This window comes from Nelumbo nucifera, chromosome 7 (assembly GCF_055504915.1).
Source record: "Nelumbo nucifera cultivar China Antique chromosome 7, China Antique-T2T, whole genome shotgun sequence".
Taxonomy (NCBI): Eukaryota; Viridiplantae; Streptophyta; class Magnoliopsida; order Proteales; family Nelumbonaceae; genus Nelumbo; species Nelumbo nucifera.
Genome location: NC_142655.1, coordinates 16972445 through 16985715, shown reverse-complemented (window position 1 = coordinate 16985715; position 13271 = coordinate 16972445). Strand labels below are relative to the sequence as shown.

Genomic DNA, 13271 nt, shown 5'->3' with positions numbered 1-13271 from the left:
ATTAGCTTTATATCTCCACTCAGGAACCTAATAACAATACCAATGACCAATTAGCAAGCCTACAAATCATGGGAAATGTGAGATATGAAATTGGAATTGAAAGAGCTTTCAACAAATTGGAGGGAATGAATGAGTTCATCAGAATAATGAGTTTGACCCAGACGGTTGAACTGCTTAACCAGAAACCGGTCCCCTGACTGGTTCTATTTCCAGTTCATTTTTAAAAACCTTGCAAAAATCTAAAGCAAAAAAATAGATATGTTTTAGGTATAATGGTTCAATCTGGAGAAGTAAAAACTGTTAGAAAAAAAAACAAAAATCTAGATCCCTTAATTATTGCAGCAAATAACTAACACCAGAAACAATAGACAGTAGCTAGGGTTTTAGAGTTCAAAATCATTAGAGGTTAACATTTTGACCTGTTGTTCATGCTTTGTCCGATGCCTGGTGGTTGCAGCAGCGTTGGTGATTGCGACGGCGACCCGGACGAAGTGCTGGGTTGCTGATTTGGAGGAAGAGGGAAGAAGAGGAAACAAGAAAACTGAGAGAGAGAGAGAGAGGAGGAACTGTCACTGGCGGTCGATGTCCTGTGACGCAACCATCACCGGTGGTCGGTGTGGAACAGGGATGGCGAGAGAAAGGAGTACTGGCGGGTTTTTCAAAAGATAGTACAAATACTAAAATAAAAAAACGGCTGTTGGTTTCAGCCTTCCACACCTCCGTTGTGAACCAATGATGTGTTAAATTTGCATTGGTGGTTGCAGAGTTTTTCTGCAACCACGATGCAGAGGATGTGAGCTCCTTTTGAACATGTAATCCACAATACTTAATTAATAAGTGCCTTAATCAAATTACCATCTTTGTATTCCAACAACCATGAATAAACAAATCTAAGGGAAAAGAAAAAAATCAGAAGAAAAGAACAGAAAATCAGAACTAAATTAAACATCCAGAACTCTAATACAAGGCAATAGTAGGTAGAAATGAATCAGCAATATCAAAGCAATGCCATTTTCCTCTCAGAAATCCCAAATGATCATATAGATATGATCTCTATAAACAAGTGCGCACCACTTCATTCGATTGAGACAATGAGTTGAGAATGATAATGGATGAAGACGCTAGCTGTAGTTTCTTATGCTAGAACCCTACATTATGAAACCAATTGGCTTGTCCTTTACAAGACGAATCATGTGTATTATTAGGATCCTTCATGAAACACTGCATATTTGAACTCAACCAAATCAATATTGAATAATAAATATGCGGAAAATGGGTGATATATCTGTAAACCTTTTAGCAGAAAAAAGAAAAAAAAAACAGAACAATAACCAACCAGATTAGAAACAAGGTGTATAAAATCTCACCAGTACTTCTGCAAAGATACAGATAGTAGCAGTGCAGGAGGAATTGAAAGAGGAATCATGAAAGATCTGTCCAACAACCATGAGAGCAAGAACGAATTTTTGGGATGTGATTGACCATCCTACGGCATTCACCTCCGTTCTTTCGAATACCATTTATGAATGTTTCATCCATATCCTGCAATTCAAGTTCCTTCAGTTGGGTAAGGTTGTCAATTCCTCTAGGCACTGCTCTTAACATTGGACAGCATCTTATAACTAGTTTCTGAAGGTTGGGCAATGTGCCTTTGTACAGTATCACCGTACGCAATTGACACAGTTGTTCAAATTCCAGTATCTTAAGTTTCTTAAATTTCTTTTGCATGAACTCCAACTTATCTCCACTGTAAGCATCAAGCAACTGAAGCTCCATTAGGCTAGGCAAATCTTGAAGGGCTTCAATGGGATTATCCTTCAACTTTGACCACTTCAGGCGTATCCTGACCAGGTCGTGAAGTTCTGAAATCCATCTGGGCATGCTTTGAAGGTGCCCCTTCAGATATAAACGTTGAAGATGGCGAGGGGGATAAGACATAGTCTGTAGATCAAGATGTTCCTCCATTCTTTGTGATGATATGCTTAAACTGTGAAGGCTCTGCATCTTCTCAATGGAGATACACAAATCTTTCCCACTTTCTCTTTTCAGTTCAACAATCCCCAATTTCCTTAGTTGGGTCAAAATTTTCAAGTCTTGGACAATTCCAGTATGCTTGCTTGCTTTTACAAAAGCTAGCTTCTGCAAAGCAGTTAAGCCACCAATTTTCTCATGCACACTAACACCTCTTACACAATCGAAAGGCGCATAGTTTTGAAAGTCGTACCGATAGACTAAAAGATGGCGTAGTCGATGAAGATGGGCAATTTCAGAGGGCAATTTAGTGATGAATGTATGCTTAAGATCCAAAGTTTCAAGGTTTACAAGCTTACCAAGCGACTTGGGCAGATTTTTGACCCTGGTATTTCTCAAACTTAGATACCTTAACAGAAGTAGATAGTCAATTCCATTAGGAAAAGTATCCAAGGGTGCATTCTCCAAATCCAAAACCTTCAAGAGCCTAAAGTTTGAAATAACTTTGTCGCTAAAGGAGGTGGACGAAGATGATCTATCCAATGGGAACCTGAAAAAGGATCGAACATATGGGTAGGAGCCCCTGTTGTTGTAGGATAGATTCCTGCAACCATCATGAACAAGTAAGCGGCGGATTCGGTTTCCCAAGTTTTGATTCGACTCTCTGAGAATTTTAAAAAAGTCTTCATTTTCGGCCCTCGAAACTATGATGTCGTTCATCAAATAATGAAGCCGACAAGTTCTGGGTCGCCCGTCGATCTCTGTGTCCACGATATGAAGCAAGTTACTCCCGATGAGATGATTGAGGTAATCCTCTGCAACATCTTCCAATGTTCTGTCCCCCATTTCCTCGATGAATCCTTCAGCCATCCATAACCGAATCAACCTTCTACAGCTGAGACTGTAACCCCTGGGGAAAATGCCGAGGTACAAGAGACAATTGGTATGGTGGTAGGACAGATTGTTAAAACTTAGAGATAATATTCCAGTAATACGTGAAAGAGATCCTGTCCTTGCTAACTCGGAGCCAAGAGTATCGTGCAGCTTTCTCCATTCAACCATGGCTTTGCTTTTGTTACTTAGTATTAGTTTACCTATTTCAACAATTGCAAGAGGCAATCCTTCGCACCTCGTTACAATCTTTTCAGACCACTCCTTCCTCTCTGCAGGGCATTCTGCAAAGCTTGACGAGAAGGCCCTCTTGCACAGGAGTTCTCGTGCCTCCGCCAAAGGTAGAGGTTGTAGGTTATAGACATGACCAGAATATCCAGTGCAAGAATTGGCAACATCGTTTCTACGCGTTGTAACAATTATTCTACTACCGCATTCGTTGTTTGGTAACAAGCTGCTGAAGTTTTCCCAAATATCTGGTTTCCATATATTATCAAAAACAACCACATACCTTTTATGCTGCAAATAATCCTTCACCTTGGCCATTATGTGAACTAAATTGGTTCTTGAAGGGGTCTTGCTATGTGGTTCGGCCTCTAGACTACTACTGATCCCACTTGATGGGACAATTTGGGATGACAAGCTCTTCAAGCTCTCCGTTTTGCTGTATGATTGCTCCACTGCCACCCAAGCATGGCATTCAAATGTTTCTTTTAACATATTGTACACTTTTCTGACAAGGGTTGTCTTGCCCAAACCACCCATGCCAACGATGGAGATCACAGTAGTCATTGATCTTGGTTCCCTTATCCTGGAAATCAGCTGGTGTACTGGTTTATCAAAGCCTATAATCTGAGATTCATCAAGGAACAAGGAGGCCAAATTATTGAACTCTTGTGTTATGATTGTGGTAGTAGAACCAGATGGGGCTTTTTGACTACTTATTGAGATGATATCCCTGCATCTTTCTCTATGTTCCTTGAGGTCGTTGATCCTTTTCCGAATATTTTCTATCTCTCTGCCTAGGGAATGGAAAGGTCCCCAGTTCCATGGTCTCCAGTTCCATGGCAACTGAGGGTAATTATTGTGAGACTCTTGAATGGCATAAAGCTTGTACTTGTCTATTACAACTTCGATGTCATAAGCTATCTCTCCAAATTGTTTTATCCTCGGATTCTCACTTCCGTTGCTCTCCTGCTCTTTGTAAGCTTTCATTAGGACTGCTTGAATTTCTTCTAATTCAAGTGTAAGATTACGAATCTGTTCGTGAATGCCTCGTATGAGCTCTGCTTCTCCCAGCAGTAAGCGCAAGCTGCTGAGTAGAAAGGGCAATGCACCCAAGTCCATAGTTCTCTCTCTCCCCCTTGTAATACCTTCTCGAGTTTTTCAAATACTTTGCCAAAGAGATGCTTCTAATAACATTGACGCCAATAAGGAGAAAGCCTCCATTAAGAGGGACACGATCGAGCAAAGGGCAATGCAGCTTTCTTGCATTTGGAAGGTTTTGAACAGGGCGATAAAGGGCATGAATTGACACTGGATCTGTTATAAATTCTTCTTCATCATCATCATCTTCCAAGCCTTTATCTCAGTTATATGGGTCAGCAGTCAGCTACATGAATACATCATCATCTGGCATAAATCCATAAACAAGCAAAATTAGATCTCAATACTCACAGCAATGGAATAATTGAGAAGAAAACCCACTTGATATCAGACCAAACCAATAAATTATGGTCTAAAAAATTATTAGACCAAACCAAAGCAAAAGCAGTTTGGTTTCTAATACGGTTTGGGCCATTCGGCTTAACACAATCAGAAAAACCAAATAATATATATTCCCGCATAAATAACAAATAAAATTCAAATATAAATTTGTCTTATTTACAATTGCCAACTATTGAAGTTGTATAAATTGCATTCACAATTGATCAAACGTGAACAGGTCCTTAGGCATCAAATTACGTAATATGTTTAAATGTTAACTGAATACTTATGTTGTACATAAATAATTATATTATATATGTTTAAGCATATGCGTTTTACATACATTAACATATATTGTTAATAATTTGGTTTGACTTCTAAAATCGGAAAAATAAACCAAATCAGAAAATTATGGTTTTGGAAATTCTCAAATCAAACTAGAATGTTTTTAAGACTTTAGCAAACCGCCGATTTCAGTTTGATTCGGTTTGGTTTGGTGGTGACACCCAGACCCATAGCCAAAAAGGTTATTTTCTAAATGGGCTTGATGGGCTTTGGAAAATCACATAAGAACATGTTGAAGACTTGGTTAGGGTAGCCCATCCCCAAACCCATAAGCCCTCTCAACTAAGGTGCTGGTGCGATTTGATCCCAAGTCTTAGCTACAACTAGCAATAAACCTTATTACCAACCAGCCAGTTGGCACCTTGCAACACATTAAACTCAAAGAAAACATTCATAGCCTACCTACCTACTTTAAATGGCTGGTGGACCGTGGACTTTCTAAGGTAAATGGTTGGTATATGTCGCATGGATCTAGAGTGCATATAGTGGAATCAAATTCTCTAGAAACAAAATCATGCACACTGGGCTAGGCTACCTATCACAAGTGAACATGCCAGTGTTCAATACACATGGGGCTGGTGCGATTTGATCCCAAGTCTCAGCTACAACTAACAATAAACCTTATTACCAACCAGCCAGTTGGCACCTTGCAACACATTAAACTCAAAGAAAACATTCATAGCCTACCTACCTACTTTAAATGGCTGGTGGACCGTGGACTTTCTAAGGTAAATGGTTGGTATATGTCGCATGGATCTAAAGTGCACATAATGGAATCAAATTCTCTAGAAACAAAATCATGCACACCGGGCTGGGCTACCTATCACAAGTGAACATGCCAGTGTTCAATACACATGGGGCACAAGTGGAACACCACCTTATGCATATGGAACAAAACGTGCTTACTTTGTGATAGGTAGCCCAGCCCGGTGTTCATGACTTTGTCATCAGCTAATCCGGAATCACAAATAGTTGGTCCTCAAGCTCAAGTTTTAAAGATTTGGACCAACAACATCAGATGAGCCTGCCTAAGATGTTAACTAGATCAAATACAATCAAACCCAAATATGTAGTTTTGCCGCCAAATTGTGACACTAATGGAGAGAAGTTCCATGAAAGCTCTTCCAAAGATCGAGAAAGAGAACATAACATGGATGGTTAGAAGTAATCCAATCATGGATTGGAAACCATATTCATAAAAACTACTAATCAATTAGGAAAAACAGTAATGTGGACTCAGTTTGCTTGCAGTGCAAATTTCACTTACATTGTTATAAATATTGCATGTAAGTGCTTAAAAGGTTGAGTGTAAATTCTTATTTGTTTTTGCTTCAGATCTGACTTTTGTCTTGTTTGTTTGTGAAAAGTAAAACGATGTGGTATCCGCATTATATGAAAGAAAATTGGGTGAGGTAGGGAGCAAGACGATGTAGTCCTTACTTCAAATGAAAGAGAATCAATCAAGGCAGGAGGATGGTTTTGCAAATTTTACGTCGGTTTTTGAGATACAAAATTTGCACTATCAATAAGTTCAAGTGAGACAAAAAGCACGAATTGTGTATCAAATACAAGTGCAAATCATAATTATAGACAGATGCAAAACTAAATTGAATTCAAATTTTGTATCTGATTTCAGATTTGCACTACAGAGTGATGGAAACTCCTGATTTAGCTCAATATAAAAGACAGTTTCAGAAGAAATACAAAGATATATACCTGCACCATTTGTTGAACCTCAAAGCTTGCACTCTGATTGCTAGAATCAAATCCAGTTCTTCTCTTGGCAGACTATACAACGAGGATGGGATTTTCTCTCTATGAGAGTCTGTATATATATAAAAGCAACAAGAGTGATTGTGGAGAGTCTGTATACAATACCATACCAACCTTCACTCAGTCAATTTACTCAGCCGCTCATCATCTTAAGATGAGAAATAATTGGTCATCCTAAAATAAGTTGATCTGATTCTTGTCATGAGATGAGTAGATTTGTCAACATAAGAGTGATTGTGGAGTGTTTGGGTCGTGTAGTATATAATATTATATGCATAAACGCCAGTTAATTAAAACTTATTTGTAGGTGGATTTTAACATATTAAGGGAGTGTTTGCTAACATATTTGTTGATATGGCATTTGCTTTTGTTTTGAATGAACACCCATAAAATTCTTGGATTTTGACAAGGCCCCATTTCGGAGGGCTTCAGCTTTCGATGAACTGCTCCTATAAGTTCCAGATAAGCTACTCAAAGTAGTTTCATGGATCATGACCATGGAGAATGAACTGTTTCAACGAGAGTCATTTGTTGGCTTTTTGGATTTTCACCAAACATAACTATTGGGCTTTTTGTGTGGAGTCCATCTCCAAACTCCAGAAGCCACAGTCCAAGAGTTTGTCATCTAACAATTAACTACTTCAACTCTTCTTCTTCTTGATATCTGGGTCTATCTTTTTCTTCTCTTTTTCCAACAAAAAACTAGAAAAGTAATGGTGTTGATTAATTTAAAGATGAGTCAAGTGTTTCAATAAGAGCGCCTTTTTATGTGGTAATTGACACTAAGGCCACATTCGCTTTTCGGTAAGTTATTTATCTGGGTATGTGTTTTTTATGAAAGACTTAATTGGGTAAGTGCATTTATTCATATTCTTTTATTTCCCAGGTAAATAATGCAATGACCATTTTAACCATAAAAATTCATTATTAAAAGGGGCATTATGTTCCATTCAAGTGTTGGTGATTTTCCCCCTAGGTGGGAATTCCCACCTAGGAGATGGGTAATACATTTGAAAATATATTTTCCCTAGTCTCCACATAAATATGAATAAAGGACATGAATTTCTTGGTCAAAGGACTTTTAGTTTCTATTGACCTAACCAACTTCCCCCTTCCCCAAAAAAAAAATCCAAAAAAAAAAAGAATGCCCCCTCATGGAGAAATTCTATAAAAGCTCTTTTTAAAGATTGAGAAAGAGAGGTAATCCAAATATGGATAGGAAACCATGTTCATAAAAACTAATCAATTTGGAAAAACAATAATTTGGACTTGGTTTATTTGCAGTGAAAATTTCATCTACATCGGAACAAATCCCTGTAAGTACAAATTGGCTGAGTGTGATAAATTCTTATTTAATTTACTTTTGCTTCAGGTCTAGCTTTTGTCTTTATGTTTGTTATGAGTAAAATAGGAAAGTAAAATGATGTGATTTTCACACTATCTATCATTATATATTAAAACAAGGATGGCCATGTTAGATGCTCTCTCCTTTCTCTATTACTTCAAATTTGGGGACCATCTCATTCATTCTCTCTCATTTGTGTTTGAAAAGGGAAGTTGCCAAAAACAGGGCATTTGCCAAATTTAAGATGCTTAAACGAATTGGAGTAGTGCCATTCCTTCTTTCATTCTAAAGAACTTCCAATCGAGCATTTCATTCCCAGGCTCTCTTCCCCGTTTTTCTTGCATATTTTAGAGTCAATTCTCTTCCCTTCCACCTTTCTAGCAAAAGTGAGAAAGAGAGCAAGGAGATCTTCTTTGGATTGGCACCCGGTGCAATCGAAGCATCTTCTTTGGACCGGCTAAAACACAGGTGTTGACACTCGGATTGGCCGAAGGCAATAAAGTCAATTCGCTCCCAAGTTCCGGTGGAGAGCTGAGGGCTCCAAGGCTCCGGAGGGTGTGAGCCGAGGTCGAAGGGGATCTAAACTCATAACAATTTATTTAAAAAACTACAAAGACATAGCATAAACAATAACTATTGATAAATTTATCTTAAATTTCTAGAATTTCCATGAAATTACCAAATACTATAACCAAAATAAATTACCAATAATTATAAAAAATTATCATAAAATAGTAGAAATTTCCAAGCGTTAGCACAAATTATTATAAAATAGTAGAAATATCGAACAACATAAATTACACATTTTTTAAAAGAAATAATTAAATTAATAGAAATTACCAGAATTTAGTATAACTTAGCAAAAAAATTAACAATATTCTTCAGAAAAAATGATAAATTACCAGAAATTATCAAAAAATAAATTAATAAAAATTACCAGAAATTAGAAGAAGTTAGCAAAATATTACCACTTAATTCCAAAAAATACGAGAAATTACTAAAAATTACAAATAGATTTTCAGATAATAAATTATCAAGACTTAGCACAAATTACCAATACTAATTGATAAATCATCTTAAATGCTAAAAATTACTTGAAATTATCAAATAACCAAAATAAATTACCATTATTTTCCATAAATTACCAATGACTATAAAAATCATCATAAAATAGAAATCTACAGCAATCATCACAAATTCTCATAAATTACAAGAAATATCCATTAACATAATTTTCAATGAAATCAATAAATTAATAAAAATACCAGAAATTAGAAGAACTTAGAAAACAATTACCACTTATTTCCACAAAATATGAAAAACTACCAAAAATTACAAATAAATTATCATATACTAAATTACCAAGACTTAGCACAAATTACCAATGATAAATTATCTTAAATTACTAGAAATTACTTAAAGTTATCAAGTAACCAAAATAAGTTACCATTATTTACCATAAATTGCCAATAATTATAAAAAATTATCATAAAAGTAGAAATTTCCAGAAATTAACAAAAACTAGTAGCAATATCCAAAACATTAATAAAATAAATTTTAAACGAAATAAATAAATTAATTAAAATAACCAAAAATTAGAAGAACTTAGCAAAAAGTTACCACTTATTTCCACAAAATACGATAAATTTCAGAATTTATAAATAAATTATCATATAATAAATTACCAAGACTTAGCACAAATTACCATTACTTACTGATAAAATATCTTAAATTGTTAGAAGTTACCTGAAACTATCAAATAAGCAAAATAAATTACCATCATTTACCATAAATTACCATTATTTCCAGAAATTAGCGAAACTTATCATAAATTAGTATAAATAACCAAAAAATATAAACTTAGCACAAAGTTATCATAAAATTGTAGAACTTTGCCAAAAATTTATAAAAAACCTTACCAAGACCTATCATCAAATTACCAATAATTATTGATAAATTATCTTAAATTACTAGAAATAACATGACGTTATCAAATAATATAACCAAAATAAATTACCATTATTTACCATAAATTATTAATAATTATAAAAATTATCATAAAATAATAGAAATATTGAAAAACATAATTTACAAAATTTTTATTTACCAAGACTTATTCTTGCTTGTCAAAACCCGTGCATCGCACGGTCCCCACTAGTATGAAGAAAAAATTGTAGGAGGGTCATTTGTTTGGGAATGAGGTAGGAAGCAAAGACGATCTAGTCCTTACTTCATATAAGAAAGACTTGAGGCAAGAGGATGGTGTTGCAAATTTGATGTCAGTTTTTGAGATGCAAAATTTACACTATCAATAAGTTCAAATGAGATAAAAAAAAAACCACAAATTTTTTATCAGATAGAAGTGCAAATCAGAATTACAAACAGATGTAAAACTAAATCATGCAAAATTTGTATCTGGCTTAGGTTTTCACCACAAAAGGCTGAGTTTGGAAGGAATACAAATGCAAATTTATAAAATGCAAAACCTTATATTTTGTATCATTTTGTATGTATTTACGCTGTACATATTTGCATTTGTACTGCTTCCAAACTAAGCGTTAAGAACATCAAACCCCTTCTTTAGCTTAATATAAAAGACAGTCTCACAACAAATAAGAAGATATATACCTGCAGCAATTGTTGAACTTCAAAGCTTGCACTCTGCTTCCTATTCCCGCTTCTCTCTATGGGAATCACATCCGGATCTTCTCTTGGCTGCCTATGGGGATTTTCTCTCTATGAGAGTCTGTATATATAAAAGCAACAGAAGTTGACTTCAAATTGACTTAAGGACAACCACAAAATAAAAAAAAAAAACAATTTAATTCCAAACCTTCATAATTAAATCAATAAAGCACTATAACCAGCCTCTTTGACTCTGCAATTACTAGAACCCAGATTTCCTACTCAGTCTCTCTATACGTACCATATCCACAGTACACTAAAGCCACACATCTTACAATAGAAAGTGGATATGGTTCACCCACTCATCAATTAAAGATGAGAAATAATCGTTCATCTTATAATAAGTTGATTCTTGTCATAATTAAGATTAGATTTGATAGCAGAAGAGTGATTGTGAAGTGTTATTGGGTCTTGTACAGTATATTATATATATCACATGTGGGTGGATTTTACATATTAAGGCAGTGTTTGCCAGTTATCGTTTTTGTTGATATGGCCTTTGTTTTTTGTTTTGAAAAATACTAAAGCCAACCGTATTGGTGAGCACACATTAACTGTTCTACATTTGAAACTTGAAAGTTAGTTTAAATTTCAAAGTCTTTTGAAATTGTTGGAATTTGTAGGGATGGCAATTTTTCTTATTTTCCCAATCCCCATGGGGATCCGTTTCAAATGGGGTGGGGATAGAGACAATTTCCCCCCTACGGGGATGGGGATGGGGAAATTTTCGTTCCCATTGGTGGGGATGGGGCAGGGACGGAGAGAACACTCCCCACCCCGTGGGGACCTCGATCCCCACCCTATGGGATCTTTACTAATATATGTATATATGTACACATATATTTATACATATATTTATATATTAATATTTTTAAAAATAATACAGTTAAATATGTTTGAATCTTTTCTAATATGATTATAAATTTTAATTATTTTATTTTTATTTTTTAAATAAAATAAAAAACAAAAAAATGATTGATATTAATTATAAAAAATTACGAGGAGTAAGAATTCCCATTGAGTGGATTCCCATTAGTGGAGACAGGGATGGGGATAATCTTATCTCCATTAATTAATGGAGACAGGGATGGGGATAATCTTGTCTCCATTAGTGGGGACAGGAACGGGGACTGACACGGGGTGGGGAGAGGCTGTTGCCATTCCAGCTCATATGAGTTTCGTATAAGCTACTCAAATGGCATGGGAGTCACTCAACTGATTCAACGAAAATCAATTGTTGACTGACTTTTTGATTTTCACCAAACATGACTTTTGGACTTTCAGCATGGGATGGAGCCCACCCTAAACACCAGAACCCACAACCCAACAGCCCTCCCGAACAGGCACTAAGGAGTTTATGTCATCTAACAATTAACTACCTTTTCTCTTCTACGTGGATTATGGGTCCATCTTTTTCTTTTCTTTTTCCATCAAAAACTAGAAAATTAATAGTGTTGATTAATTTAAAGATGCCTATGTTTTGATTTTAAATTATAGCCCAATACATAAATTGATTTTTTTTCAAAATTCGAAAAAGAAACTACAAATTTCTGGACCGGATTCATGGAGAAGTAAATTGCAAAAGAGAGGAGGAAAGAGAACAAACTGACAAGGTCCTTAGACCAAGCACTTCAATGGTTGTCCTAAAATAGACCTAAGATTTTTCAAAAGAAACAAACACTTTACTTTCAATTTTAGGGGATGTTTGGAACCGTAGCCATTTTTCAAAAAAATGGTGTCACGTCGGATCTATATAGGCGTTTCAACAAATATCCATGTATTTCATTATTTGGTTCATCCGATTATTAAAAAAATCGGGCATTGCCTCGAAAATCAGGACCCTGCCGATGCATGAAACATCAAATTTGGCGTTTCATGCATTGGTGAACCGTTTCCCCCAACGGTTGACTGATGTATATCCTATGTGGTGCTTACCTATCAGCACATACATGAAAAACGGTGATAAAAATCACCTTACAAAACAGCATAATGTTGCTCACTGCCTACGTGGCAGAAGCGTTTTTTTGTGAAAAACGGGTCTTGGAAGTATGGGCGTTTTTCTTGAAAATCGGTCCCAAAAAGCATCCACACTTCCAAACACCATGTTAATTGTGTAAAAGCTCATTTCTTCACCTATGCTAATATTTCTATGTAAATAACATGAAAAAGAAAACCAAAAATAATCTTTCATTTCAAGGACAAATATCTAATTCAAATATTTTAATCCAAAAGATTTTCTATGCACTTGAAGTTGAAGAAATAAAACCCTAAGGCTGCATTTGGAAACGATGCGAACGGAGTGTAAATCCCAGTTCAGGATAAATTTGCACTCTAGTTCACTTTTGTCTGTTTTTAGCAACATTATATTTATGCATTGATAAATGACAGACCAATGCATATTTACATTGACAATAAGATGTAAAAGTATATCAATAAAAAAGAAGTAAATTTGCATTCAAGTGAGCTTTTGACTAAAAAGCATATGTTTTATTAGAATTTATGTTTGCATCCATTATAGCTAAAAGTCTGTTTGATAAGAAAGTAAATTTGTCAA

At 35.4% G+C, this 13271-nt stretch overlaps 1 protein-coding gene across 1 annotated transcript; it reads right to left on the bottom strand.

The window, feature by feature from the left end:
• Positions 1 to 801: 801 nt before the first annotated feature.
• LOC104607832 (disease resistance protein RPM1-like) lies at positions 802 to 10883 on the bottom strand. The gene is made up of 5 exons (XM_088891271.1): positions 10866 to 10883; positions 10661 to 10778; positions 6631 to 6779; positions 1368 to 4494; positions 802 to 1221 (listed from the first exon to the last, which is right to left on the bottom strand). Exon 4 carries the CDS (start codon positions 4207 to 4209, stop codon positions 1423 to 1425), a length of 2787 nt encoding a protein of 928 aa, XP_088747397.1. The 5' UTR covers positions 4210 to 4494; positions 6631 to 6779; positions 10661 to 10778; positions 10866 to 10883; the 3' UTR covers positions 802 to 1221; positions 1368 to 1422.
• Positions 10884 to 13271: the final 2388 nt, after the last annotated feature.